We start from the raw sequence: 27644 nt of genomic DNA on the forward strand, positions 1-27644 counted from the left end.
GTATACCAGGTGTTTTATAACATATAAAGATAAAAAGAATATGTCCCAGATATCAAAAACTTTACACAGGTGAGGGAGGTAAGATAAATACACATGAAGGAGATCTACTCCACCAAAACTGAAATCATAAAGTTGTTATCACTAAAATAATAGATGGCAGGCTCAAGAATCAATCCCTGAATAACAGAATAGCAAATCTAAATAGATTTGCTTCTGGTCCAAAAGCAAATTCAGTTATTTATAAAGAATTAAGTATATAATGAAGTTAATCTTTCTTCCTACAATAACTGGTGTCTTATTCACTAGATGGTATTAGAATCAAGGGGTTAATTAATTGAAAACATTTTTAAAAATCAATACTTAGCCAAGTTACCAATATAAATTTGTAGCTGGTTTAAAAAGTAAATATAAAAGACAAACCATAAGACAGAAGAAAAAAATATCAGTAAATAGCTGAATTTGGGATAGTGAAGGACTTTTCAAGCATAAAAACAACAAAAAAAATAGGAAGGAAGTGCAACAGATAAGAGAGTTGTTATCTTTAAAATGTAAATTGGTAAGAACAAATAAAATCTGAACAAAAAATGATCTCACAAGCAATGAAAGAAATGCAAATTAAAAGGAAGCCTTTTTTCTGCCTATTAACATAGCTCAAAAAATAAAATTTTAGTTAAAAAGATATAACCTTTATAAGTAACATATAAAAGATGTCACAAAGTAATTTTTAAAGTGCCAAAACATGGAGTCTGGAAAATATACACATCAGAAGTTAAAGATAATACTTAGGGAGAAGTACCCTATTTTGCCATGTATGATGCACTCCTATGCATAATGTGCACCCACATTTTTGGCCCAAACTTTCAGGAAAAAATCTCTCATTTCAATTCAACTTTTTAGTTTATTTATGTTTAGAAACAAAACTGATTCTTGTATTCCAGGGTATTATTTTGCACATAGATGTCAGTATTGCTTTCTGGAGTTACACTTTTAAAGCATAAGCATAAATAAAAAAATTAAAAACATTTATATAGATATGGTATTAGTACTACCCACGTATAATGTGCATCCTTATTTTCCCCTCAAAAATTTGGTCAGAAGGGTGTGCACATACATGGCAAAATACATAGTCAGGAAAAGCTTCATAGAGAGTTGGGGGAGAACATTTAAAACAGATAGGATTTCAAAAGCAAAGCAAAGCAAAGGACATTGCAGATAGAAAGGCTGAAAATGGGAAAATGAGAAAATGAGACAGGCTACCACAAAGTACCAAAAAACCAAACAAACAACCCCTCCCCACCCCAGAACAGTGAAGCTAAGAAAGAAGGGTTTTCTGTATCCTCTAAATTATTGGTGGGGGAGAATGACACAAAAATCTTGAAGTACAAGTTCCTTAAAGTCTTTCAAGATTCTTTAGCTCATAAGCATCAAAGAAGCTTGTTTCTATGAGGAAAATAAATGATATGAATAAGGTTATTTTAGGATAGATGAAGCCGTTATTAGGGAGAATAAACTGAAAGGGATAAATGCTTAGGAGAGTAAGAAGATAAAGTGGGTGGGTACAGCAACAACTCACCTGACAAAATAAGACATGAATCTGGTAACAACAGAAATCAACAAGACCTTGTGATTTACTATACAAAGTGTGACAGATAATGGAGACATCAAATATGACTGCAAAATTTCAAGTGTGGATAACAGAGTTGTATCATTAATTGCAACGGGAAAAATCAAGAGTTGAAACATGCTTTGTGGGGGAAGAAGGTAAACCGTGAGAGACAAATGTGTATCTAGCAGGCTACTGGAGACATGGGACTAAACTTGAGAGAAGTCAGTAGATGTATAGATTCAGAACTTCATTCAATAAATATTTTTTTTGAGTCCCTATACATTGTGTCACTAACTATTAGATTATAGAGGCATAAAAATGAACAAGATTGACAGAGTTCCCCCCAGAAGCTTATAATCTAGTAATTAAGACAGTTAATACAGTGTAGGATGGTAGGTGCTATGATGGATGAAACAAAAAGAGCACCCAACTTAAATTAAGAATATGAGAGCAAACAAGGCTTCCCCCCAAAATCAGTGTTTTGTCATACCAAGACCTGAAGAATGACAAGACAGTGGCAGAGTGCAAATACAAGTGAAGTTGAGATCAGAGCTGAGCGGGGCGGGGGTGGGGTGGGGGGGCTAGTGATGTGTTCCACACAGAGGGAAGAAAGCATGTGTTAAAGCTCAGAGCTGAGTGTGGTCATAGCTAGTTCAGAAAAAAACAGCAAGAGCATAGAGTATGGTGTGGGAATGGGAACAAAGAAACATTTTTTTGAATAGCAAATACAAGGAAATAGTTTAAAAATACCGAAAGTATAAAGGACAATATACTTAAAAGCCTCCCTAACATTCCTGTACTTTAGACACCCAGTTCTCCACAGAAGCAACCAATATTAGTTTCCTCTATCCTCCAGAGAAATTTTATGCTAACATAATGTACACCGTCTTTTTCTCCTTTCCATCCTGCCCCTTTTTACACACTATTCTGCCCCTTGTTCTTTTGTGTTTAATTCAAACCTATATTTGTATTTTCTAAAACGTTGACCAACAGATCACTTTGTTACACGGGTACCAATGAAAACAAAACGCAAAGAGAATCCCTGCCATCCCCACAAAAGGAATGGCTCCTTCTCTAACATTCTTCAAAAATATGCATTATACAGTCCTTGTGCCTCACCAAAGGTGGCAACATAATAAATACACTGGCTTAGTTCTCCTCACTGTTCAGCAAGGTCACCAATTGCTTATTATAAGACCTCTCCTTTTTGGATTTCTCCAGAGTTTTGTCCATGTTTTCTTGCTCTCCTCTCGACTTCTGGGATGGTACCCGAAGACAGGACATTTGTCATTATCAGTGCCCTGTCATTAACAGTGTCATTAACAGTGTTCTCCATAGGAGACGTGACTGCACAGACAGCACGTGGGCTTGTTCAGTTGATGGGAAGGTTTGCTTTAGGAGTGTTTCTTCTTTTTGGGGCCTTTGCTTTCTTTTTAGATATTCCTGAGATGATGTCACCATGGTTATGATCATTAGCTGCATTCTCCAGGTTCTCAATTATTATTGGTATGCTGTCAACGAGACCTCATTACTGGGCTTTTCTCTGCCTGTGTGACTGTCTTGTTCTTGGACTTAGCCTGGCCGGCTTTGCCACTGTGGCCAGTGGCCATCACTGATTTCTTAGAATGCCTCAAAGAGATCCACGTGACTGCCCACCTGACTGGTCCTATTATCTACAAGCTCCACCACCTGACTAACAATCTGGATCTTCTTGTCATCCAGCTCCTGGCTCCAAACTAGGGATCTCTGAATACAGTGCAACACTCTTCTGGGTGCTGTCTGGGTCCAATTTAAACTGCTTAAAATACTCATCTATTTTCTTCAGGATTTGCTTCCTTGACTCCTGGAGGCCACTAGATGCCTGGGGCCAGGGCAGGCATCTGAGTTGTGTCCAGAGCGAACAGCTTGGTTAACAAGTCTCCCCCAGCCCCAGGGCACCACTATTGCTCCACAACCCCCCTCCTGTTTTTCTTTTTAAAAAATATAACCTGGAGAGATTTCCATATCAGTGTATAAGAGCTTCTTTCTTCTGAGTTGCATAGCATTCCATTATATAGCAACCAGATTTTAAATGATTTTAGACATCATCTAAGAACAACAGAGGGCCATAAAAAGGTTATATGAGGAGGGACTACAAAAAAAAGAAAAGAAAAAGAAGAAAAGGAATTAACTTCTGGGTGGCGAGCTCCTGCTAGTACAGGCTTCCGCTGCTAGGTGAGTGTTCTAGGAACCCATCTGTATCAGTGTACCAGCTGGCACTGTTAAAAATAAGAGGCTGTGTTTGGCTTTAGTGAGTTTTTGAAGACTCTTTCCGCATGTTTGCCCATTTCAGGATGGATGACTTACCACACCATGCTCAACATTCAGCAGTTTTTAACCAAAAACAGCATGACCCCTGTGTCCCACTCTCCCTATTCACCTAATCTTGCCGAGTGACTTTTTTTTGTTTCCCTGGATGAACAAAGTCACCAAAGGGAAAAATTTTGCTGATGGGGAAGAGGTGAAACAAAAAACAACAAAAATACTAAAAGGCATCAAAATCAAAGAGTTCAAAAACTGTTTTGAGCAGTGGACAAAAAAGTCTTGAAAGGTGTATTGCATCAAATGGAGAGTACTTTGAAGGTGACTAAAGTTTAAACATGTAAGAATAAAGACAATTTTTTATAAATAAATTCCAGGTAAATAAGATTATACGTGATCAAATTTGCATTTTACAATCATCCTTCTGGTAACACGGGAATGACACAAGAAATGTAAGCACTACAAAGGGTAAGCAGAGACAGAATACTAGATAGAGATTGATGAAAGCAGAAGAGAATCAAGCTGATGTCCAGGTTTTTGACTCGGTGCCATTCTCTGAGACAGGGAACATAAATAAGCAGAGGTCTAAATATACTAGGGAAAATAATCAGTTTCCTAGTGGACAGAGTAAATTTAAAATAAATATTAGAGTTTGAAGACACCTCAGAGAACAAATCCAATCTTCCTTACTCTTAGAGGTTAGAAAACTGAAGACATTAAATGTCTTTCTGAAAGTCAGTAGTGGTCAAGAAAAAGCTAAAGTGACCTGATTGGCATGGCGTAGTTGGCTGGACATTGTCCCACAAAGTGAAATGGCACCAGTTGGTTCCCAGTGAGGACACACGGCTATGTTGCAAGTTTGGTCCCTGGTCAGCATGTGTGCAAAAGGCAGCTGATTGATGTTTCTCTCCCTCTTTTTTTTCCTCCCCTTTCCCTCTTTCTTGAAAAAAGAAAAAGCTAAGGTAAGGCTAAACCTAATTCTTAATTCATGTACACAAAGGTGATGGCTGAAGGATTGATTATGTGAAAGAAGAAACAAAAATATGAGCTCACTAAAGAGAAATAGTCAATGAGGCAGGAGACCCAATACTTCAATACCACAAAATCCTAGAGAGATAATTTAAAGAAAACGGGAATACATCAATGTACCTGAGAGATCGAGAAGAAGAATGGCTAGGATAATCCACTGTGTGTGATATATTTTGATACAGAAGTTGAATGGAGTGACATTAGGAATTAGAAGAGAAGGATACTACTCCTATAAGAGAACACGTACAAAAAGAGGAAGCTATCAGAGATGATGAGGTAAAGATGACAGAGACAGAGAAAGGATGCCACTGGAGACTTCTGATGCTCCCAAGAACCATTTAAAGTAGGAGTAGTGGGAAATAAACCTGCTTGGCCAAAAGAATAAAGTCCTTATGATTTAACTTATCCTCTTAAAGGATAAGTTAAGAGGAACCCAAAATTGCTACAAGTACCAGGTCAAACCAGAGATAGTAATGGTAGTGTAAGTAGCTGCCTAATTTTTAACAAACATTAATGAAACAAAGTATCAATTTTCTTCAATAATATAAAATTCAATAATACAATAGACAATTATGAGGTTCAATGTACTATTTTTGAAGGAAAAAATAGTTGCCACTCATTCATACCTGTGTCTGAATATCATCCCCTGTGACAATGTTTCCCACAGCCCGCAAAGCAGGAGAAACCACTTTGTAATCATTATGCCTGCAACCACAAAAGAAATGTTATTATATCCAACAATTCTATCCTTAGTCTCTTTTCCTTGGAGCTGAAATCCGAAGTAAATAACGCTCAATAGGATTTTAGAGCAGAAAGGTACATTTGGTGTTTATTAAGGGAACCCCATCATGATGATGGAATGTTAACTGTCCCCTAGAAGAACTGTCTCTTCTTTATTTAGTATTTTTGGATAATAAAAGACCCTACAAATCTTTCTTAATATTTCCCAGGTATTCCATCACCCAGATTCTAAGTTTTCTCTCTCATTCTTTATTATGGTCTTGATTTCCTCCTTACTTAATCTCTGTTGTTGTCGAGGTAACGAAGAGCAGCAGTTAAAATTTATATAGCACTTCTAAGATTTATAAATTGCATAATTTTTAGAGTAGAAAATACATCAACTTGAAATAATCTGAAAATAAAAGCCAGGCTTCACACTTCAAATAGTGAACTCACAAAACCACTCCTGACTTACTGATCCAAAAACAAAACAAAACAAAACAAAAAACCCACAAAAAACAAACAAAAACCCCAGAAAAACAACAAAACCCACAAAAACCCCTCCACAAAATCTTTTATATATTTGAAGACAAATATTAAGTCTTTATTTCAAGTAAGTTAATATATAAGATTGGCCAAAAGTTCATTTGTTTTTTTTTTTTCATACGATGGCTATAGTAGTGTTTGTCTTTAACTTCATTCAAAACAATTTGTGACAGCTGTCATATCAGTGTGCATTTAAAAAAACTTACCAAAATTGGTGAATTTTTGTGTAGTCACTTTAATATTGAAGATGGAAGAAAATAGGCAACATCTCAAGAAAGGTAAAAACACAATTGAAACTCAAAAAAAGAATTGTGCAGGGAGTGTAGGGAGAAGGTGCTGTGACTGATCGAATGTGTGAAAAGTGGTTTGCAAAGTTTCGTGCTGGAGATTCTTCACTAGACAGTGCTCCAATCAAGTAACCAGCTGAAGTTGGCAGCGATCAAACTGAGACATTAACTGAGAACAATCAACGTTATACCACGTGGAAGATGGCTGGCATTCTCAAAATATCCAAATCAATGATGTTATTGGTGAAAATGAAAAAATGTGTCCTTTCTTTTATGGAAAAACTAAACAGACTTTCTGGCCAACTCAATACTTTAACTTTCCTTAAAAATCCTATTTTCTCTTCTCTTCAATATGATTGCTCTTCTTAAAACTGACAGTTCCTTCACATATATTTTAAGATTGGACGATTAAAAGAAATGGTTAAGACACATAGAAATCTAGTGACTAAAGAGTACAAAAGATTACTTCCCAGATTTTGAGTGCTGTACTTCTGACTCCTGGAGCATCGGACTACTTTTAATTCACAATAGCATTATGCTGCTGATGTGTACCCAGTCTGCGACCAGCTATAATCCCAGAGTTTTGTGTTGTGTTCATTATACTGATCTAATCCATTCCACATGTCATTTGGGAAAATGACTCTTTGCATCTACTTTATACTTACTTGAATTAAATCTCACATAGCTTGTAATTGTATCATTTCCCCATTATGTTTTCATTCTAATTTTTTTCCTTTAATATTATCTAAAAATTTGATTAATACAGTCTCTATGTTATCAGTAAATCTTCTACTCCACAAATCAAAGGCATCAAAAAGAGACATAGCAAAATAAAATTCAAAGTATGACAACAGTCTAGAATGAGCTCTAAATCAGACAGAAAGATAAGGTATGATTAATTTTAGTGGCAATATTCCTTCCACTATCCAGTGGTTGGTCTCCAGTCACTAAGCAAGAGCAGGAATTACACAGATCAGTTTTTCAAATGTTCTTGAAGGACTGCTGACAGCGTAAGAGTGAGAGGCTCTTTAGAAGCCTCAGAATAAACAAACAGACCTGACATCCATATAAACAAGCACAAAAAACAGAAGCCCAATGCGTAATAAATATAATGAATTATTATTTGAGTATAGCAGCTAAAAAATTAATATAGGGGCAAAAGAGCAGACATACTTTCTTAAATATAACTTACATCAGCAGCTCCACAAGTCTTCTACACACCCCTGCATCAATGACTGCTTGAATTTTATCATTAGGTCCATCTGATAGGTATGAAAGGGCCCAGCAGGCATCAGCTAGTACATCAGTGTCACTGACAAACAGCAACCAGGAAAGCACATTCAGACAGGGGGAAACCTGTAAAGAGAAGATATGATTATAAAATTCTACAGAATTAAGAGCCAGAAGCAAGGTAAGAAACTCCAGAAAGCAACAAGGAGTACACTTGATGACTTCTGGAGTGATCAGTACTTCTAGAGATGGAGTGACAAGTAGCCAAGTAGCATTCCCATCTTCAAGTATGCCATCAGTGGCCTTGCAGTTTACTTTGATGAGGTGGTAAGAGCCCAAGGAGAGTAATTTCAGAGAGCAAAGTTAAATAAAATACCAATTCTGAGAGACTCCTTGTCAAGACACCCTCACTGTGGACCAAAGAGGTAAAGGAACTTTCATAAGTGCTAAAGCTAGGAAATTCTGTATTGTAGATACAGAAAATGCTAGCTTTAAAGTAATTCAGAGCTTTTTACAGGTAGCAAAAATTTATTCTAAATTTAAACAAAAATAAGAAAAAGCCCTATTTCTCTAGAACCAAACAATTTTTGATAAAATTTATAATAGTAGAATTTTATTATTTCTTTCCTTTCATATTAATATTGGTTGCCACACTTAATTAACTGCACTTTTTTCGTGCCAATTTCCCACAACTATAATCTTTACCTTTGCAAATTCTGGAGGTGGACTTTTCCCTCTACAGAGATTAGACAAAGCCCATACTGCATTCCGGGTCATGGTCAAGCGGTTTTGCTTCGAGAATAACCTACAAATATGATAACACGATGGTAAACTATGTAATTAACATTAACTCTCTAATGGAACATATAGTTACTAAACCATTTTCTACAGAACAATAAAGTTTAACTCTAACCAAATAATGTAGAATTTTGAGATTGGAATAAGACAGGATGCCTGAAGAAATATCTGACCTATAACAAAAAATCTCAGTAGAAAATCCAAAATAAGTTCCAAAGATACACTGCTCTCTGCAGAACTTCCCATTTTTTATTACTTAAAAAAAAATTAGAAACTTACTGTAAAAGAGGGGGAAGAATATTGCAGTCTAAAACATAGTCCCTGCACATGGTACTATCTCCAGCAATGTTGCCAAGAGCCCAGACTGCCTGTGAAAAAAATTATTCATTAATGACAGATTATATAGCTTCTCTCAAATTCTTTCAAAAAATGCAAACAAATCACAATAGTTCTTTACAAAGTTACATAGTAGTTAATCAACATTATTAATAACCCTAAGTTTACTCATCAAGGAGTCATGAAATACTTGTGAGATTGGAGAAAGAAGATCAATAATATTACAAAGTAGACATGTGAGCACTTGTAGTAGTAAGCTTAGTAAAGGATGGAAATAGTTCCTATACATATTCTTTACCTGTCAAGTCTCCCTAAGTAACACTCCACACAGCCCTTGGTACAGAGCAGTGATTCATATGGCTTACTCAACTGGTTAAAAATGTATTTTAAGCTTGCTTGCCAAAGCAAATAATAAACAAAAATTTAGGAACAATCAAAATGCAGAAAATTTTAGTGATCTTCTGGGGGTGATGGACATATTAATTATCTTTATTGTCATAATGGTTCATGGGTGTATATGTATGTCAAAACTTATTAGATTTAAATATATGCAGTTTATTAGTCAATCATACCTCAATAATGAGAAGAAACTATAATGAATGAGAAGAAACTCATTCTCATTTAGCAGTAATTTATATTTACAAAATGATAAAGTTTGAAGTAATAAAAAATTAATTAAAAATTCATGTTTTCTAAGTCTTTTCTGCACAAAACTGACAAAAAAATTTGCTATTTCAATAAACATTATTATAAATTCCTATAATAAAAAACTCAACTACTTACCTGGTCTAAAAAGTATATCTAAGGGCTTAAAGAGTTTCAGGTTTGGAAGGAAAAATGGCTTTGTTTCTAGGAGAAATTCTACCTATATTCACTATTAAATTTTCTATTTTAGTAAGCTTAGATTCCTAGAAAGCTCTGTCTAATGAATCATGGATTGTCATGGCCAAGTGGTAAAACTGAGGCCCTAAATATAAGAACAAAGGGAAAAATTGTATTCTTTCATCTACTTCTTTTTGTTTCATTTTTACCTGCTCCTGGACATCTTCAAACTCTGAGCTGAGCAACTCTATGAAGATAGGCACAGCTCCTGCCTGAATCACAATCCGGGTCTGAAGAGAATTTCCTGAAGCAATATTTGTCAATACCCAAGCTGATTCAAACTATAAAGATAAAAATAATTTCATTATCTTATTAGAATAGCTTATTTACTTATAACAGTAAGATTTTCTGTTTATGGAAAAAAAAAAGATCCAGAGATTATTTGCATATAATCTATCCAGTGAATACATTATTTTTAAAAGAGGAATTCCCAGAAGAAATACTCAGAAGCCTAGAGAACTATGCAGGGTATCTGAAGTTTAAGATGAAGGCAGAGCTGACAAGAGACCATAAAAAGAATGAGGGAGTGTTTCATATACTGATATGGAATGATTCCCAAGATATAAATTTGTAAAAAATGCAAAACAGTATATGTTAATAGGATATCATACTATATTCTCCAAAGGGTTAAGGAGGAATGTATGCATTAATTTACTTATTGCACAACTCTCTTGTGACTCTCTGGAAGGAGTCACAAGAAACTGTAAATACTTGTTACCTACAAGGAGAGGTCAGGGTGAATGGAGAACAAGGATGGGAAGGAAAAACACTACTTTTCACTGTAAAGCTGTCTGTCACTTTGCCTCAAACCATGTATATTATCTAATAAAAAATAAAACTAAGTAATTTCTATAGGATGGGAAAAGTGAAATGGAGAGGGGATGTTAGTGTAAAATGTGTAAAATATATGCGGAGTGAAAAAGGCAAAAGATATTTTAAATGATAATTAGAACAAAAGAAGTTAACATGCATATAAATTAATAGAAATGACAACTTCAGAGCATAAAAGCTTCTTCCAATAAATGAGAAGGCTCCAAACCAAGGTACAGGGTAACGCTTTTTAAAAAGAGCATTCTTATATGTTGATAAACTGGTAAACAGAGGATATGAAGAAAATTATGGCAAATGAAAATTCCAGTAGATTAATAATCCTACCCACCCCTATAGTAACTTGACTCTTTAACCTCATATGGAGAAATCTAGGAATTGACTATTATAAATTCCAAAAATGAACTCTTACAGTGCTATTTTAGTTTAGTTCTTAGTTTTGTTTCCTTCTCTCATTTTATCTTTTATCTTTTAATGAAGCCCATATGCAGAAAAGAAAAGTCAGTGGTATGCCCCTTGAATGAGACATCAATAAAAAGTCATCAGAAAATGGAGCTGACTCTTCCTAGTTCCTGGGTACACTGAAAGGCAGTTAGGATATGAAAAACTAAAACATCAATCATAAGGGGTAAGGGAAGATGGAAGAAATGGGAAGACAATCTGGTTAGCACAGTTCAAAGCCACATTAATGACAGCAAATTCACAGCAGAAGACGTTTAGAGAGGATGTTCAAAGAAACCTAAAGTTGTGACATACACAAGTTGAGATAAAGTGGTTTGGTGGCCACAACAGACACTGTTATTACAGCAGCAGTGAGTACCAGAACCGGAGCACCATGGTCAAATTAAACCTACCAAATATCCCCCTGTAGTTAAATAACTACCGAAATCAATGCTCAAACTCTTTTCAATCTGTCTGAATTGAAACTTTACATTTATACAGTACTTTACATTTTCAAAGCATTATTCACATACTCTCAGGTATTTCCCACAGCAACCCAGGGAAGCCTGGCTCTTGTAGTTGATGAATGAGGAAAGTATCAGAAAAAGAGCAACAATCTAATGACTTGAGTAATGTTACACAGCCAGTCAAAGAGAACTAGATTACAGCCTTCTAATGTAATTTACTTAATGCCAGACTCTCTGGCTTCCTCTTTCATAGCTTCCTCTTTTAAGAGGTATGCTTATAATTAATGCATATAGGTATGCTTAAGCATACCTATAACACTGACAAAAATCTTTGAATTGTAGTTTTGGTATCTAGGGACAGAAAGATCAAATAATATGTCAGATTGCTTAGTGGACACTAAAAAGAAAACACAATCCACTTAAAATATAGCTCCTTTGGCTTTCTAGGAAAATCTATTAGTAGAACACACATATGATGTGAATATAAAAGCAAACTTTCCAACCAGAAGGCAAGCTCAAAGTTCAACAAAGAGTCATCACTTACTATAGAGACCAAGTCAAAGAAACGAAAACTGGAGGCAAAGTAATCTGTAAAGAATAAGATCAGCACACACACCAATCTGTATCAAAGAGAAAACAGACTGTAGTGTGATTCTAATGCAAAAAGAAATAGTAACAATAACCTGAGTGCATAAAGGATATACTAAAAGGAGTTTTCAATGAAAAGAAACCAGAATACTAATTGCTACCTGAGTCCAAACTGCTATTTGTCTGATGACCAAAGGTCTCACAAAAAGTGAGAGAATTCCAGGTGCTATGAAAAGGAGAAGCAAAATAAATGACAATGATTAGAAAAATTAGGAGTAAGTGAGTAATACTGTAAACACGGATGGAAGAAAACTAGAAATTAGGACATCTCAACCAAGGAAGAATGTATCAGTCATGTTTATTACTAAGAAGTACACAATGATGATAACCTCTGAACACAAAGATTCAAGGTCTCTCTCAGTAAAAACGCAAATCAGAAATCAGTTCTGTCACTACCAGGACAAAAACAGACAAATAACTAACAATGAGAAGGCCACTGAAAACTAAATCATATTCATACATTAAACAAGGCACTAAAACACAGATGCACAATGGATGCTGAGTATTTTAATGCTTACCTTGTAAAAACTCACCTAACTATATTTGTGCAATTTTCTATACCTATGTATTTATATGTGTGATAAACTTCTCTGTCACTGGGTACTGTAGTCACTTTTTTGGTTAATGTTTTGGCTTCCAGTCCCTGATTAAGAATTTAACACAAAAGAGGTTCTGCCCAGGTGGCTCAGTTGTTGGAGCATCATCCCATACACCAAAAGGCTGTGGGTCTGATTCCCGGTCAGGGCACATACCTAGGTTGGGGGTTCGATCCCTGGTCAGAGTGCGTACAGGAGGCAACTGATCAATGTTTCTCTCTCTATATATAAAATAGCAACAAAAAAACCCCCATATTCTTGGGTGAGGATCAAAAAAAAAATTAACAGTAAAGAGAGTTGTGAAATAGGAAAAGTCCAGAATTGACAGCACAATCACATAAAGTTATGATAGCAATGGTCAGAAAAAGTAATTTAAGTAACCATGTGACTCAAAAACAAATGAGTAAGATGAATGAAAAAAAAAACCCTTAGAAATAGTAGTACCTAAAGTAATAAATGGAGCCAAAATAACTACCTTTACTTCCCATTTGTCATTTTAAATGACTACATTCTACTATATTCTTAGTGTTCCAAGAATGGCATCATACAAGGAAACAACTTGTCATGCAGCTGTAACTGCTTATAAATTGTAATTCCATTATTTTTCACTATCCAGAACTTGCTAAATAAGTCTACAACTGCATATGAAGGGCACACTGAAGATTTGATATGTTCTCTCTTCCCTTTCTCAGTCTCTACCTTCTGGTGCTCAGTTCCTTAAATAAGGAAAATGAAAATCCAAAGCTGAAATACTTCTGACCTCCTATCAAGTTTCCCACTCCAGGTTGAGGTACGCCTGGTTCCCTTTCTCCATTTGGATCAGGACTCTCTGTTGCTGGCCACTTTGCTGGGTCCACTCTGGTTCCTAGCAAATGCCAGGCTCACCTGGAGAGCAAGTGAAAAGAAAGGCTCACATCAGAAAAATAAACCCAGATATAAAACTCTGCAGAGAACAGTGCCTGAGTCATCTGAGCAACCTTTCAAGGAAGGGGTCAATGAAGATGGGAAAAGACGTAGGAGGATGAAGGCTTACTGCAGTTTATCACATTAAGATTTTAGAAGGGACAACAGAGGCAGGAATGGGAAAACTAAACCAATTTTTTCAAATTTATGGCTTTAAGAAAAGTATCTAATGATTGGAGCTAGGAGGCAATTTACTTATTACTACATATTTTTATAAGCTTCTTTAAAAAGCTTGAGAATGTTGCCCTGGCTGGTGTGGCTCAGTGGATTGAGAGCCAGCAAACCAAAGGATCGCCAGTTCCATTCCCAGTCAGGGTACATGCCTGCGTGTGGGCCAGGTCCCCAGTAGGGGGTGCATGAGAAACAACCACACATTGATGTTCTTCTCCCTCTTTTTCTCCCTCCCTTCTCCTCTGTCTGAAAATAAGTAAGTACAATCTTAAAAAAAAAAAAAGGTTTGAGAATGTAACATGTCAGCACTACAAAGGACAGTACAAAGAGGCTAGGCCCAGGCTCAAAAAACAAAACAGAGTGGGCACAGGAAATATACCATAAGGCAAACCAATCTCATTTCAAGGGCTCAAGTATGTCTGAGACCTACATGTCACTGAGCTTGAAAACGCTCTTAGACAAATGGTACTGTCTGCTTCCAAAATCCTAGATTCCACCCATGTTCATCTCATTTGAGGGCAAGTGTGTATCTGGGTAGCACTGCCCAAAGCAGGCAATTTTGTTTCCTTGCTTGAGGTACCTCACTGATTTTGGGATAAGAAAAGCCAGAAAGGAAATGAAGAGACCTTTTACTAGGATTTACAGTCCTTTACTTATGGAATGAACAAATTAAGTCTGTTCACAGGATTTACCAGTGAGTTTAGCTATTATGACCATATTCCCTTCCTGGAAGAGAAATGGCAGAAGTCCCATTCCAAAGAGACACTATTCAAATTTCTAGCAAGCAGGTGGGAGTACCCGAGACAACTTACATGGTAGTGCACTCCAAGAAGAGAGTGGAAGGAGTACCCTCCAAGTTTCCCAGCACATGTCTAATTATTTGAGCATGAAGCTTCCTGACCTTAAGGTCTCCCTCAATATACTTGCTCCTCCTGCTTCCGGGGTGATCAAGATTACCCATTAGTCACACTGGAGAAAAAAACACCATGTTGTGCTATCATGTGCACAGAAGAAAAGCTGGGGACGACCTTCAGACAATAAACAGGTTGATTATTTCTCCGAGTCTTTGGGTAGCTAAGGTGAAAATCAGGAGGCGGTCACTTCCAGAGGAATCATTTCTCAATCTTTCAGCCTAATTATCAGTTTGCACAAGAGTGGAATCTGAGAATTTAAATAGAAGCAAATTAGAGATTTCTGAAGGCATTCATCTTCAGATGTTTAAAGATACAAGTTCCAGGATTACAGAATCAAAAATGATATAGAACTTACACGAGTTAGCCAGGAGAGGACATTGTCTGAGAGAACATGCTGTACTCTTTAGGGAGTGCTGGAGAATGTAGAGATGGAGAAACACACGTTTCTCTGACATCATTTTAGGCCTAGGAGGTTGTACCATCTTTCTTTAGTGCATTAAGAAACCGGACCTCTGTAAACACCTATTACGGGGTGAATTCAGTATCTTAGAACTACTCTCACTGTCAGAGACAGGAGAGAAATATATTTTCACATGAACAAAATAATTTTCCCTACCTCCCTCTTCCTAAAAAGCTTTTCAAATGATAAATTGCAGTAAGGCTCTTCATTTGGTTCCTCTGGTTCTCTTGGCTGGTTGCTTAGGGGCTCAGGCTCTGTTCTCTGCAGTGTTGGTTGTCTGGATTTCCTTTTATCTGAGAAAAGTCTTTCTTTCCTTGCTTTCTAGGTAAACCTGATAATTTTTCAAAAGATGGTGATCCTGGACTTAGATGGAGACCACAATTATAATCCAGGAGGCAGCTAGCAAAACAGAGTCTTAATTCAAATGAACTTAGGAATTAGTAACTGTCAAACTGGAGGAGAAAAACTGATGGGATACTGAAATACTCTACCTTTTCTGGATTTCTTGTATTTCCTCTGGAAGAAACTCATCACCGCAACAAAGAAAGTAAAAGAGTAGAAAGATGGGGTGGGAGGAAAGGAGAGAAAATATCAAGACAAAGCATCAAGTCTTACAAATTATCTATAATACTCTGAATAGTAAGGAACCTGGGGATAGGGTTGTCAAAATTGCTCCAATCCCTACAGTCTTAAGAGTAAGACAAACGCAAACAAGGGGGTGGAAGTTATCTTTATGATTAACTTGTTATTGGCAGATATTTACTTGGAAAAATAACCCCATTTTGTGATCTACCTGGTCTCTAACCAATTTTTATAGTTTCCTGAACCCTTCAGATTAGATCCTACAAGTGAGACCTTAGGTGTCATGGGTATTTGTTAAAAAATAGAGAAACTAAGTCAGTTGGTTACTCCAAGAAGTCTAGCTGCAGAAAAATCACCAATTTACCATAAGTCCAACTATTTTAAAATTTGTAAATAACTCCCAGGACAAGAGTCAGTTGAAAGTTGTTCTTTTTACTGTGAAACTTATCTAATCCAGAAGTTGTAGAATTTCCTCTTGAAACCCTTATATAATACAGTATTGATAGACTAAATTAATAGAGCAGAAAGCACACAGATTCCTGACAAGACTATCACCTTGTTAGTGCTTTTGAGATAAGAGGAGGATTAATTCAGACCAGGTATGGGGATTAGTGAATCTCTGATCTAGCCTATGCTACACAGCTTTGAGAAAGCTAACAAGTATAACCTAAAAATCCCTCAAAACCAAACTTTATATAGTCCACACTTAGGTCCTATCTATAATGGCTCCTCTACTGCAATAATTCTCTATTAAGTATTATCAACAATCATAAAATAATCTTTTACATGACTAAAAATGACAAAAATTCTAAAAAATAAAACCAAGGGCCTGGATGTTAACAAAACTACCAAAGAAACTTGCCATGTGGTTGTTGGGAACACCATTATAAAAAATTAACCCCTTAAACAGATGAAAAATAAGTAAAAAAATGTAAGTTTTCCAAGAGAGTTAAGATATGAGACAAGAAATGAAAAGGTTCGCACCTGCAGTGTACAATTCTCTTTTCGTTTGAGGAACTCCACAAACCTGGCCACTACTCCTGGTGTACTGATGACTTCATCAATGGGAGGATTAGGTTCTGTATCCCCATAAAATAAAAAGAAGAAAAACAATCCTTTGATTTCAATACAAAGACTTTAAAGCTCAAAATTACTTCATAATATCCCTCCCTCCATTTTAGCATCTCTTTAACATTAGAAATCTAAAAAAAGGAAAAAATGTCAAGTTAAATTTGGTCACTTTGACACTGTGGTAGCTTGAAAGATTTCACAATAAGGTAGGCCTTAACATGGAAATGATGGGCAGAACTCCTAAAAATTAAAATTACTACCTCTCCTATTTTAGAAAATAGCAGGAAAACCATCCAAGACAGCCACTGTTATTATTTTGGTACAATTCCTTCTAGCCCTTTTTCTGTGTATGGGTTTATTGTTCATCTTTTTTGTTTAGCATAAACTGTCTGTAGAAAGTGGATTAAGGGAGTATTTGAGATCTTGCTTCCCAACACATGTTGTCAGTTTAGCTCAAACTCTTATTAAAAATAAAAAAAAATTAAAAAATAGAAAAAGAAAAAAAAAAAAGAATCTGGACTAGAAGATTTTGAGTGTGTTTGCACGACTTATTGTCGTAGCCATAGTGTTAGGTAGAAGCCAGAGCAAGAACTCACCAAGGATGACTTGCCAAATTAATCTTGTTTTCATTTATAATAATAGAGCATCTTATAAATGAAGTCAGTCAGTAGAAATTTGTTGGGTGAATAGTTAATGACCTAACCAATCAGCGTAACAATTTCAGCAAGAGAACTGACAAAATTTTTGATAACATTCATGTAGCAATGCATGAAAAATGGCAGCTGGACTACATAGTATGGCTAGGAATTCTGAACCAAGTCAATAGCTTTACTGAAAAAGGTAATTCAATGTTATTTTGGAGAGAGCTCTAATGACATGCTCTTTGCCTAGTTCAACCTTTTTACCAACCATTCAGACAGACACAACAAATAAATTTGATATTATAATAAAGATTAAGTAGTTAATATGCTGGATTACAGAAACAACATACAGAAAGACCAATAATAAGCCAAAGTTGGCAATAAAACAACAGGGGTAAAGCAAAACTCAGCAACTAAATTTTTAAAAATTAAAAAAAAATCCATACCACTTCAGAGACAAAACTTAAAAACAATTCATGAAGAAAAGTGTTAAGAGAGTTTAGATTGCTGCAAATACAACAAAACATTACTATGCCATTACTACTGAAATAACTGATGCTTTCCTGGAATATAGTACTGGCATGTAGAGTCTCAGAAAGGCAATTCTCACCACTGACAGAGCAATAACACACTGGCAGTACATGCATTCTAATTATATTTCTAAGAAAGGAGGCTGGCAAATTCTAATACATGCGGGGAAGCAGAAGAGTGGTGAAAGGCCTTAAAAAGTCACATTATGTGTGAAACCCATTAGGCTCAGCATGCTGAAAAGAGACATCTTTAGGGGGGTGGGGAACATTATACATTATAATGTGTACATTATAATGGCCTTCAAACATTCAACAATTTGTCATGCAAAAAACCAGAATTTTATTTTTTGTTATGGTGGTAGATTTTCATTCCTGTTAACCTCAAGGAGAATGTTAACTTACCACTAATAACTCCCAACAACTGTAACTTACTATTGGTGGGTCAGTTCTAAGTATTTACTATTGCCATTGTAATATGGTTCAGAGTTCCAGAGTTCTTTTTACTTGCTTAGATGAGAATAGTATTCTATTCCATTCTATACTAATTATACAAAAGGTAGTTAGTTACCCTGCCCACCAATAAATCCATAGTTAATTTCAGTGATAAACTACTAACATTAAAATCAACAATCACTGCCCTTTCAAGCGATATTTTTAAAGTTTTCTCTTAAAAAAGAGTGGGGTTTCTCAATATGAATGAACAGAAAACACTGCCTAATCTTCTTATCACTTTAAGGTCTTTTATAAGATAGCTCTGGCTCCCAACTGTGTATCTATATGTGTCCTTATATTCTGTTGACAGACAAACTCTAAAGCAAGTTACCTATGTTATGAACAACAGACTATGAAAAAGTAATACGTTGTGAATACATATTAAACATAACATTCAGAACTCACCTTTTGAAAGCAGTTTTCTGAATTTCTGTGTTGCCGAAAGCTGTTGCTCTGGGCTATTAGAAAATATCATTTCAATCATGTCGGAAGTAATAACACCACCCTGGGATCACAAACAAAAAGTAAATATAAGGAAATTTTAACTTTAATTCAAAGGAAAACAAAGACAGTAAAAATTGTGGCCATGTTATTAAGTTAATCATATTTATCTAGAAGAGTTACACAAAGAGAGGGCAACCTCTACATGTAGAAATATATGGCATAATTAATAATGTGATGAAGCTAAACTCTGCCTATCATTTAAAAAGCTCACAACAGCCCTGACCGGGTGGCTCAGTTGGTTGGAGCATCATTCTGTACACCAAAAGGTTGCAGGTTCATTCCCTGGTCAGGGCACATGCCAACATTGTATGTTTGCTCCAGTCAAGGTGTATACAGGACACAACTAATCAATGTTTTTTTCTCTCACATCAATGATTCATTCTCACTCTCTCTCAAATTAATAATCATATCCTTGGGTAAGGATTTTTTTTAAAAGTTCACAACATTAATAAAGTAGTAGTAGTAAATACTAAGACAAAGTGTTTCTTATTCTTCTCTCCTTGCTCATCAAAGGGTTAGCTATTCCTTGTCATTCAGATTAAATGTTAAATTCCAAAAGGCGGCTTTTCATGATTTCCAAATCTAAAGGGTCCATTCCATTTCTATCCCATCCCCCTATTTTAATCCTGGGTCTATCCCTTTTCACTATCAGCCCCCCCCCCCCCAGCACACACACTTTTTATCTTCTTCATTTTATTAAAAGAAACAATAAAATGAAACATTTACATGGAAAATGCAGTGGAGGGGTGGTAGCCAAAGGGGTGGAGTGGGTAAGCCCAGTTCAAAGAGGGAAGGGGAGCTGGCTACCCCCAATCTCTCCTTCACAGGAGATCAGGTAATTATATTTTTCTTAGTTACTTCCCAGGTTCCCCTAGTATACTATAAGCTCCTTGAAAGCCAAAGACCCTATTGTACCACTTTGTCTCTGAGAGCTGTACAGTAGATGCACAACATATATTTACTGAATGAGTATAGAACAGTCTTACACAAATCACAGGTTCTAGCCACTGCTAAATCCAACAGCTGACCCTTAAATTTATTTAAAACTTCTATTTTCTTTATTAAAATGTTTTGGTTTCTCACTATTTTCTTGCTTTATTAGAACTTTTCCATTTTCCACTATAACCCATCCCCCGTATTAATAGTTAACTCTCTTTTCAGGATTATTTGTCAATGAAGTCAAGTCTGTATCATTTCATCAAGGGTTACAGTCAACAAGATGAACTGTGAAGAAAGCTGCATTGAGTTGAAAGCACCAGATGGTTGGTAAGCAGTATCTAACACTTAAGAATCCCCACGGGGAGAATGAAGCATCCTGCTCTTAGGGGTCAGAAAAGTTAACTGCTCTGAAATGTAAAAGACTGATTCCTGAACAAACAAAGGTATCTATATAATTCTATTATGCATATATTATGAGTGTGTGTCTATCTATGTCTCTCTCTATGTATGTGTGTGTACATATGTTTTCTTCTCTCTCATACCCCCTTACCACATAACAAAATGTACTGACTTTACATTCAGAGTGTTTTTTTACATCATAGTATTTAGGTAATAGGACATCAGGGTGAGGAATGAACAACATCCAAGAACTTTACAGCATCTTCTGGGGAAAAGGTTAGTGCATTTAAGTTGCATGTGGCGTAGTTATATTATGTGGAGGTACAACTTTGTTCCTGTCTCTGAGTCTCAGTTTAGTTTAAGGAGTTGTATATGTGGATGCCAAACTGACAAAGAGTGGACTAGGATGATTAATATTACGTGTCAACTTACGTTATGCTATCCAGCTGTTTGGACAAACACCAGTCTAGATGTTGCTGTGAAAGTATTTTTTATATGTGATTTAACATTTTAAATCAGTATACTTTGAGGAAAGTAGATTACCCTCCAAAATGTGGGTGGGCCTCATTCAATCAGTTAAGCCAAGACTGAGATATCCTAAAGAAGAAATTCAGCCTAAAAACTACAATAATTATTACCTGAATTGCTAGCCTCCTGGCTTGCCTTATGGATTTTGGACTTATCAACTCTAACAACTGCATGTGCTTAAAGTTGATCAATCAATCAATCAATCAATCTTTCTTTCTCCTATTGATTGTTTCATCTGTAGAACCCCAATACAGTCCACAAAATACTTCGTATTCATCTAACATGCGGTAAAAAAGAACAGCTTGACTTTCTAAAAGGCCTGGAAGAATTCACCACAAAAGAATAGTAGTGACTGCAATATCTATATCAATTCCAAATGTGTTTTAAACTCCCCTGATTCCAAAAGAAAACTGGTCTATAAAAACTGCAAACCTATGAAGTGGAAAAAAGGAAAAATCTACAATGGTATATAATATGCCACCATAAAAAAAAGGAGGTGGAGGAAATTTATTTTCTCAAAAGAATAAGAATCTAATAACAGTGCTTATCACCAGAGAAAGACAATGAGTGACTGAAGGAGATGAGAGGTTTTCTTTTTTTGAAAACCATGTATATGCATGTTCTATTAAAATACTATCAAATTCAGCCCTGGCTGGCGTAGCTCAGTGGATTGAGCGCGGGCTGGGAACCAAAGTGTCCCAGGTTCAATTCCCAGCCAGGGTACATTCCTGGGTTGCAGGCCAGAACCCCCAGCAACCGCACATTGATGTTTCTCTCTCTCTAAAAATAAATAAATAAAATATTAAAATACTATCAAATTCATTTTAATAAACTGAAAATATAGACAGGTGTGATCTATATAAAGCACAATTTTTATCTGTTTTTGTAACCTCAAGACAGTTACAAAATGGATAATAATAAAGAATTCCAATACCTGTGCTATGGAACCAATTTTGAGAATCATATAAACATATCCAATTTTGTAACTGAAATAAATATCCAATTGGGATTTCCTTTAACATATCCCTTGTTATTCAACTTTTAAGGAATAGTTTTATTATAATTATCTTTGTAAGTTCTAATATTTAGATTAATCTTCATAATTTAGTTAACCCTATTTAACAGCATGTTATTTAAAATATAATAAACATTTAGTAAATCATGAGATTAAGTAGATGGCTTCTTTTTAAAAATGAAATGCCAAGTGCTTTTGGTAGCCATATCATGCTTTTTCAAAAAGAAAAAGAGATCTAACATCATATTTTCATCAGAGAAACACTAAAAAGTTTCATTATCTTACTTACTGGTGCCATTTCCATGTTATTAATCTGAGCTTCATGGAAGCCTCCATCTGACATAACTTCTTCTTCTGTTTCTTCTTCTGCTGTAGCAACATTTCTTCGCTTGAATAACTGAAAAAATAAAAGACTGTTACTTAAGTAATTCTAATACAAGGGAGTTTGAAAGCCAAATACTAATCACCCCACTTAAAAGGTAGTCAGGATGGAGCTTCTTAAAAATTGTTTTAAAAATTCCAAAGTTTGTGCCACCTTCAACCTTTCCTGATGAGGAACTATTTCAAAATTCTCCACAGTCTTTATAATCTACTGCAATTAACTATCAGTTGATGAGGTAAAACTTACCGAGAGGCCTCACACTGCACAACATATAAAAAAGGTAAGACTGAGCCCTGGCTGGCGTAGCTCAGTGGATTGAGCACGGGCTGGGAACCAAAGTGTCCCAGGTTCGATTCCCAGCCAGGGTACATTCCTGGGTTGCAGGCCATAACCCCCAGCAACCGCACATTGATGTTTCTCTCTCTCTCTCTCCCTCCCTTCCCTCTCTAAAAAATAAATAAATAAATAAATAAATAAATAAAATCTTAAAAAAAAAAAGGTAAGACTGGAAAATGGAGTTGGGGCATGCTTGGCCATTTTCCTCTTCCCTTTATGTGAAGTAGGTGATAGGACAGTCTCACTATACACCAGGAGAAATAAGGATAAAAATGGTATCAAGATGACTTAATACTTCCCTCCTAACTCTCAAAGATAGTATACTGAAAGGCTTCTTGACTTTCCCAACTTGTCCAGCAACCATTGGTGACAAATGACTTCTGCTTGAACACCACCTTTAAAGCACCCATTTATCTGCGTAAACAAAGGAGAACAGTTCTCTCCAAAGGCAGTCCATGAAGATGGCTTCCACTACATCCTTAAGAATCCTATACACTTATTCATCAAGCCATAATAGAGTTAATACTTTACCCTCTCACCCTAACTGACTAAGATAACAGACAAAAATCCATAAAATAATGGGTTTCAGTCACCGGACAACAGGTAGTACAGGCAATGATCCTTGGGAAAAGAAGCATTAGTCCTACGATTGCTTCAGTTTACTTCCTGAAGAGAATTTCTGGGCTACAGCACAAGGAGGGTGAACCGTAACAGAGCCTGGAAGCCAAGACACCTAGACTCCACAACACAGGGTACTAAGAGGAGAAATCAACCTAGAGAGAACTCCAAAAATCTGCAGAAGGTCCTCCTCACTTAGTACTTATCATTGCAGCTGTGTGAGGAAGAGATCCAAAAACGGAAAAGGAACCACTTTTGAGGAGCATACAGAACAATTTTGGAGGTCACAGAGATCAAGTAATAGTTTCTGTTTTGACTGGGTATAAGAGAAAAAAACTAATATATGGGTCATTGAGTAGAATACTCAGAAGGGCAGTAACTCATTAGTGATGCTAAATTAGCCCTAGATTAGAGGCTCCTCTGGTCTAGCCCGATGAAACATAAAAGCAAACTGGTTCCAAGAAGTTTAACTACATCCAATGACAATGTCAGAATTACAAACATTAAAAGAAGACAAAATTATACTTATTAAAAATATATATAAAAAACTCCAACACCAAATGAGGCAAAATTCACAATGCTTGTCATTCAATTAATAACTACCAAGCATGCAAAAGAAGTAGAAAAAGACCACCCATGAGGAAGAGAAAAACCAATCACATCAATTGAATCACCTAGAAATGACAAAGATGGTAAACTGAACAAGGACATTAAAATACTTGTTATAAATATAGCCACAAATTTAAAAAGTACAGTATAAGCAAGACAAGGAGAGCTCAAAAACATGAAAAAAAAAGAAAGCAAATCAAACACCTAGAGATAAAAGATAAAATTTTTCAGATGAAAAATATGCTGGGTGGGATTAACAGCATCTTAGATATCATAGAAAAAAAGATCAGTGGATTTACGGACATTGCCATGGAAAAGCTCTAAAATAAAAGAGAGAAAAAGGCTGAGAAAATCTGTACAAAACTTAAAATATATGCTTGTGGGACAAGAAATATATTTAAACAGTCCTGGCTGGTGTGGCTTAGTGGATTGAGTGCCAGCCTGCAAACCAAAGGGTCACCAGTTTGATTCCCAGTCAGGGCACATGCCTGAGTTGCATGCCATGTTCCCAGTAGCATGGAGTGAGAGGCAATCACACACTGATGTTTCTCTCCCTCTCTTTCTCCCTCCCTTCCCATCTCTCTGAAAATAAATAAAATATTAAAAAAAAGAAATATTTTTAAACAGACTTCACAATTTATAGGTGGCATATAAGCCTTGAAAAGATGCACTCAACTTTAGTCATTAAAAAAATGCAAATTAAAATGATACTAGCATACTATTACACACACATTAGAATAGGTAAAATGAAAAACACTGATCATACTAAATGTTGACAAAGATGTGGTGGAACTGAAACTCCACTCATTGTTAATGGGAAGTTCAAATAGTTCAGCCTATGTTGGCACATAGTTGATCCTAACTATACAACTACTAAACAACCCAGCCATTGTATTCTGTTCCTAGATATTTATCCCAGAGGAAAAAAAAAATATGTATCCATAGGAGCTACCTATGAATGTTCACAGCAGCTTTATTTGCAATCACCAAAACCCAGAAACAATCCAAAATACTATCAACAGGTGATGAATGGGTAAACCAATTGTAGTTTATAGTGGTAGTTTCACAAAATATATCAAAACATCATATTGTATGCTTTATTAATTGTCACCTACACAGCCACAAGTTTGGATTTTTTTAAGAGAGAACAATACCTGAAATAAACTGAAATATGCTAAATACTTTAAAGTCCTAGTAACATTAAAACACCCTCACACTCCAATGGTCGCTTCGGAAGATGCTAAGGAACCAACTCTTTATTTTGAAAACAAAGAGAAAGACTTGAGTATTTCTCTTTCCTACTTGATCAGTAATTCAGGAAAACCAAAAACTTATTGAGGAAAAGCTCTTCTTTAGACTGAGTTATCAGCCAATAAAAAAAGTAGAAGGAATGACAGAATAATTACTGCAATGGTCATTTAATGATTAAGTAATGAATGTATCTAGACATGTCCATCAAACACTGCTAACGCCTGAGGTAAAAAAACTGATGGATATTGATTAGATGGCTTGATATTAAGGAACTGTTAACTTTTTAAAGTACTATAACTACTCTGGTTTAAGTTTGAGTCTCTATCTTTTAGAGATACTTACTGAAGTATTTATAAATGAAATAATTTTCTGAGATTTGCTTCCAAGTAATCAAGGGCATTATTTTACTTCTGTCTGAAGGGCACACTTTAACATTGCTTGTAGTGCAGGTCTGGCAGTGATGATGAATTCTTTCAGTTTTTGTATGCCTGAAGTGCATCTTTGTTATTGTTTTAAACATATATTTTTGCCAGGTACAGAATTCAAAGTTAACAGTTTCTTTCTTTGAGTACTTTACAAATGTTTTTCTGATATCTTCTGGCTTGTATTATATGTTGCCATTGCGAAATCTGATATCACCTTTATCTTTGTTCTGCTGTAATATGTTTTCTCTGGGCGTTTTTAAGACTTTTCTCTTCACAACTGATATTGAGTAGTTTGGTTATAATATACCATGGTGTAGTTTTCTTCATGCTTTTGTGTTGAGGATTGAGTTTCTAGGATCAGTGGGTTTAGAGTTTTCAATAATTATGGAAAGTTTTTAGCCCTTATTTCTTTCAGTAACTTATCTCTCTTCCACACTCTCTCTCCTTCAGGTACCTCCAATTGTCCATGTATGAGGCTTCTTATAAAGTTGTCCCATAGCTCAGTGGTCCCCAACCTTTTGGGCACCATGGACCAGTTTTGTGGAAGACATTTTTCAATGGGGGGGGGGGGGGGGGGGGGTGTGGGGTGGGGAGGGAAAGGCTTTGCTATAGCCTGCCACCAGATGCAGCTTAATTGTCACTTGCTACTCACTGATAGGGTTTTGAGGGTTTGTAAGTAACTGATTTATTATGGTCTCTGTGCAGTCAAACCTCTCTGCTATTTGCAGCCGCGCCCCAGTGCTGGCATCACTGCCTCAGCTCCACCTCAGATCAGGCACTAGAGTCTCATTAGGAGCACACAACCTAGATCTCTCTCATGTGCAGTTCACAGTAGGGCTGGCACTCCTATGAGAATCTAATGCTGCCCCTGATTTGACAGGAGGCAGAGCTCAGGCAGTAATGTGAGCAATGGGAGCAACTAAATGCAGGTGAAGTTTCCCTGCCCGCTGCTCACCTCCTGCTGTGCGGCCCTGTTCCTAACAGGTTACAGACTGGTAGTGGTCTGTGGCCAGGGGGTTGGGGACCCTGCTATAGCTCAGTGATGTCTTCTTTTCCATGCATGTGCACACATGTGTATATTCTTTTACCTTTTTGAAAATCCTTATCCAATAATATATTTATTTATTTCAGGGTAAGGAAGGAAGGAGGAACATCAATTGGTTGCCTTCCATACTCACTCCGATCATGGACTGAAACCCAACATTTTGGTGTATGGGATGATATTTCAAACAGCTGAGCCACCCAGCAAAGGCTTTCACTTCTTTTTAATTTTGGGTATCCCTTTGGATAGGATATCCTCCTATCCCTTTAAGTTAATTAATGTTTTCTTCTGCAATTTCTAATTTGACATTGATCCTATCTATGTATTTTTCCTTTCAGACATCGTGGTTTTCAACTCTAGAAGTTCAGTTTGACTCTTCTGTGTATCTTCCATGTTTCTACTTAACTTCTGAATACATGAATACAGTTACAATACTGCTTTAACATCATTCTCTAATTCTGTGTCAGTTTCAACTGATTGGTTTCCTCATTAATGGCCTTGTTCTGCTTCTTTGTGTACCTGGTAATCTTTGTATGCCTGACATAATCAACTTGACTTTGTTGAATACTGGATATTTTTGTATTCCTGTAGATCTTCTTGGCCATTTATTCTGGTATGCAGCTAAGTTATAAAGAAACAGCTTGATCCTCTTGGGTCTTGCTTTTATGATGTGTTAGGTAGTTTTAGAGCAGAACTAAGCCTATGGCTAATTAATCTCCACTAATGAGGCAAGACTCTCCTGAATACCCTATATACAGCCCTGTGAATTATGAGTTTTCCCAGTCTGGCTAGGGGCACAGGCCACTACTCTCAGCCCTGTGTAAGTATGAGACACTACTTCCTCTAATTCTTTTAGATAATATTTTCTCTAGCCTTGGGTAGTTTCCTCAAACACATGGACTGATCAGAACTCTGCTGAAAATTCAAGGAAACCCTTTGAAGAGCTCAGGCTTCTCTCTATACATACAGGTCTCTCCTTTCTGGTATTCCACTCTATGAACTCTATTAGCCTTGGTCTCCCTGGACTCTCAGCTCTGTCTTCTCAACTCAGGGAGCC

The 27644-nt window shown here is 36.2% G+C and overlaps 1 protein-coding gene, 1 long non-coding RNA gene and 1 pseudogene across 2 annotated transcripts in view; 1 reads left to right on the plus strand and 2 right to left on the minus strand.

The window, feature by feature from the left end:
* KPNA1 (karyopherin subunit alpha 1) overlaps positions 1-27644 on the minus strand; it is a 77175-nt gene that overhangs the window by 17017 nt on the left and 32514 nt on the right. The window contains exons 3-10 of the mRNA XM_028505215.2: positions 22214-22321; positions 18945-19044; positions 16790-16884; positions 9885-10016; positions 8797-8885; positions 8425-8524; positions 7682-7845; positions 5563-5641 (exon numbers count right to left, since the gene is read on the minus strand). Coding sequence (XP_028361016.1) covers positions 5563-5641; positions 7682-7845; positions 8425-8524; positions 8797-8885; positions 9885-10016; positions 16790-16884; positions 18945-19044; positions 22214-22321 — 867 coding nt within the window. The remainder of the gene's footprint in view (positions 1-5562; positions 5642-7681; positions 7846-8424; positions 8525-8796; positions 8886-9884; positions 10017-16789; positions 16885-18944; positions 19045-22213; positions 22322-27644) is intronic.
* Positions 1364-3590, minus strand: LOC118498902 (annotated as a pseudogene).
* Positions 22332-23801, plus strand: LOC118498903. Its single transcript, XR_004901395.1, has 2 exons — positions 22332-22586; positions 22806-23801. It is a non-coding gene; the product is annotated as an uncharacterized LOC118498903 (long non-coding RNA).

Source organism: Phyllostomus discolor, chromosome 2, assembly GCF_004126475.2.
Source record: "Phyllostomus discolor isolate MPI-MPIP mPhyDis1 chromosome 2, mPhyDis1.pri.v3, whole genome shotgun sequence".
Taxonomy (NCBI): Eukaryota; Metazoa; Chordata; class Mammalia; order Chiroptera; family Phyllostomidae; genus Phyllostomus; species Phyllostomus discolor.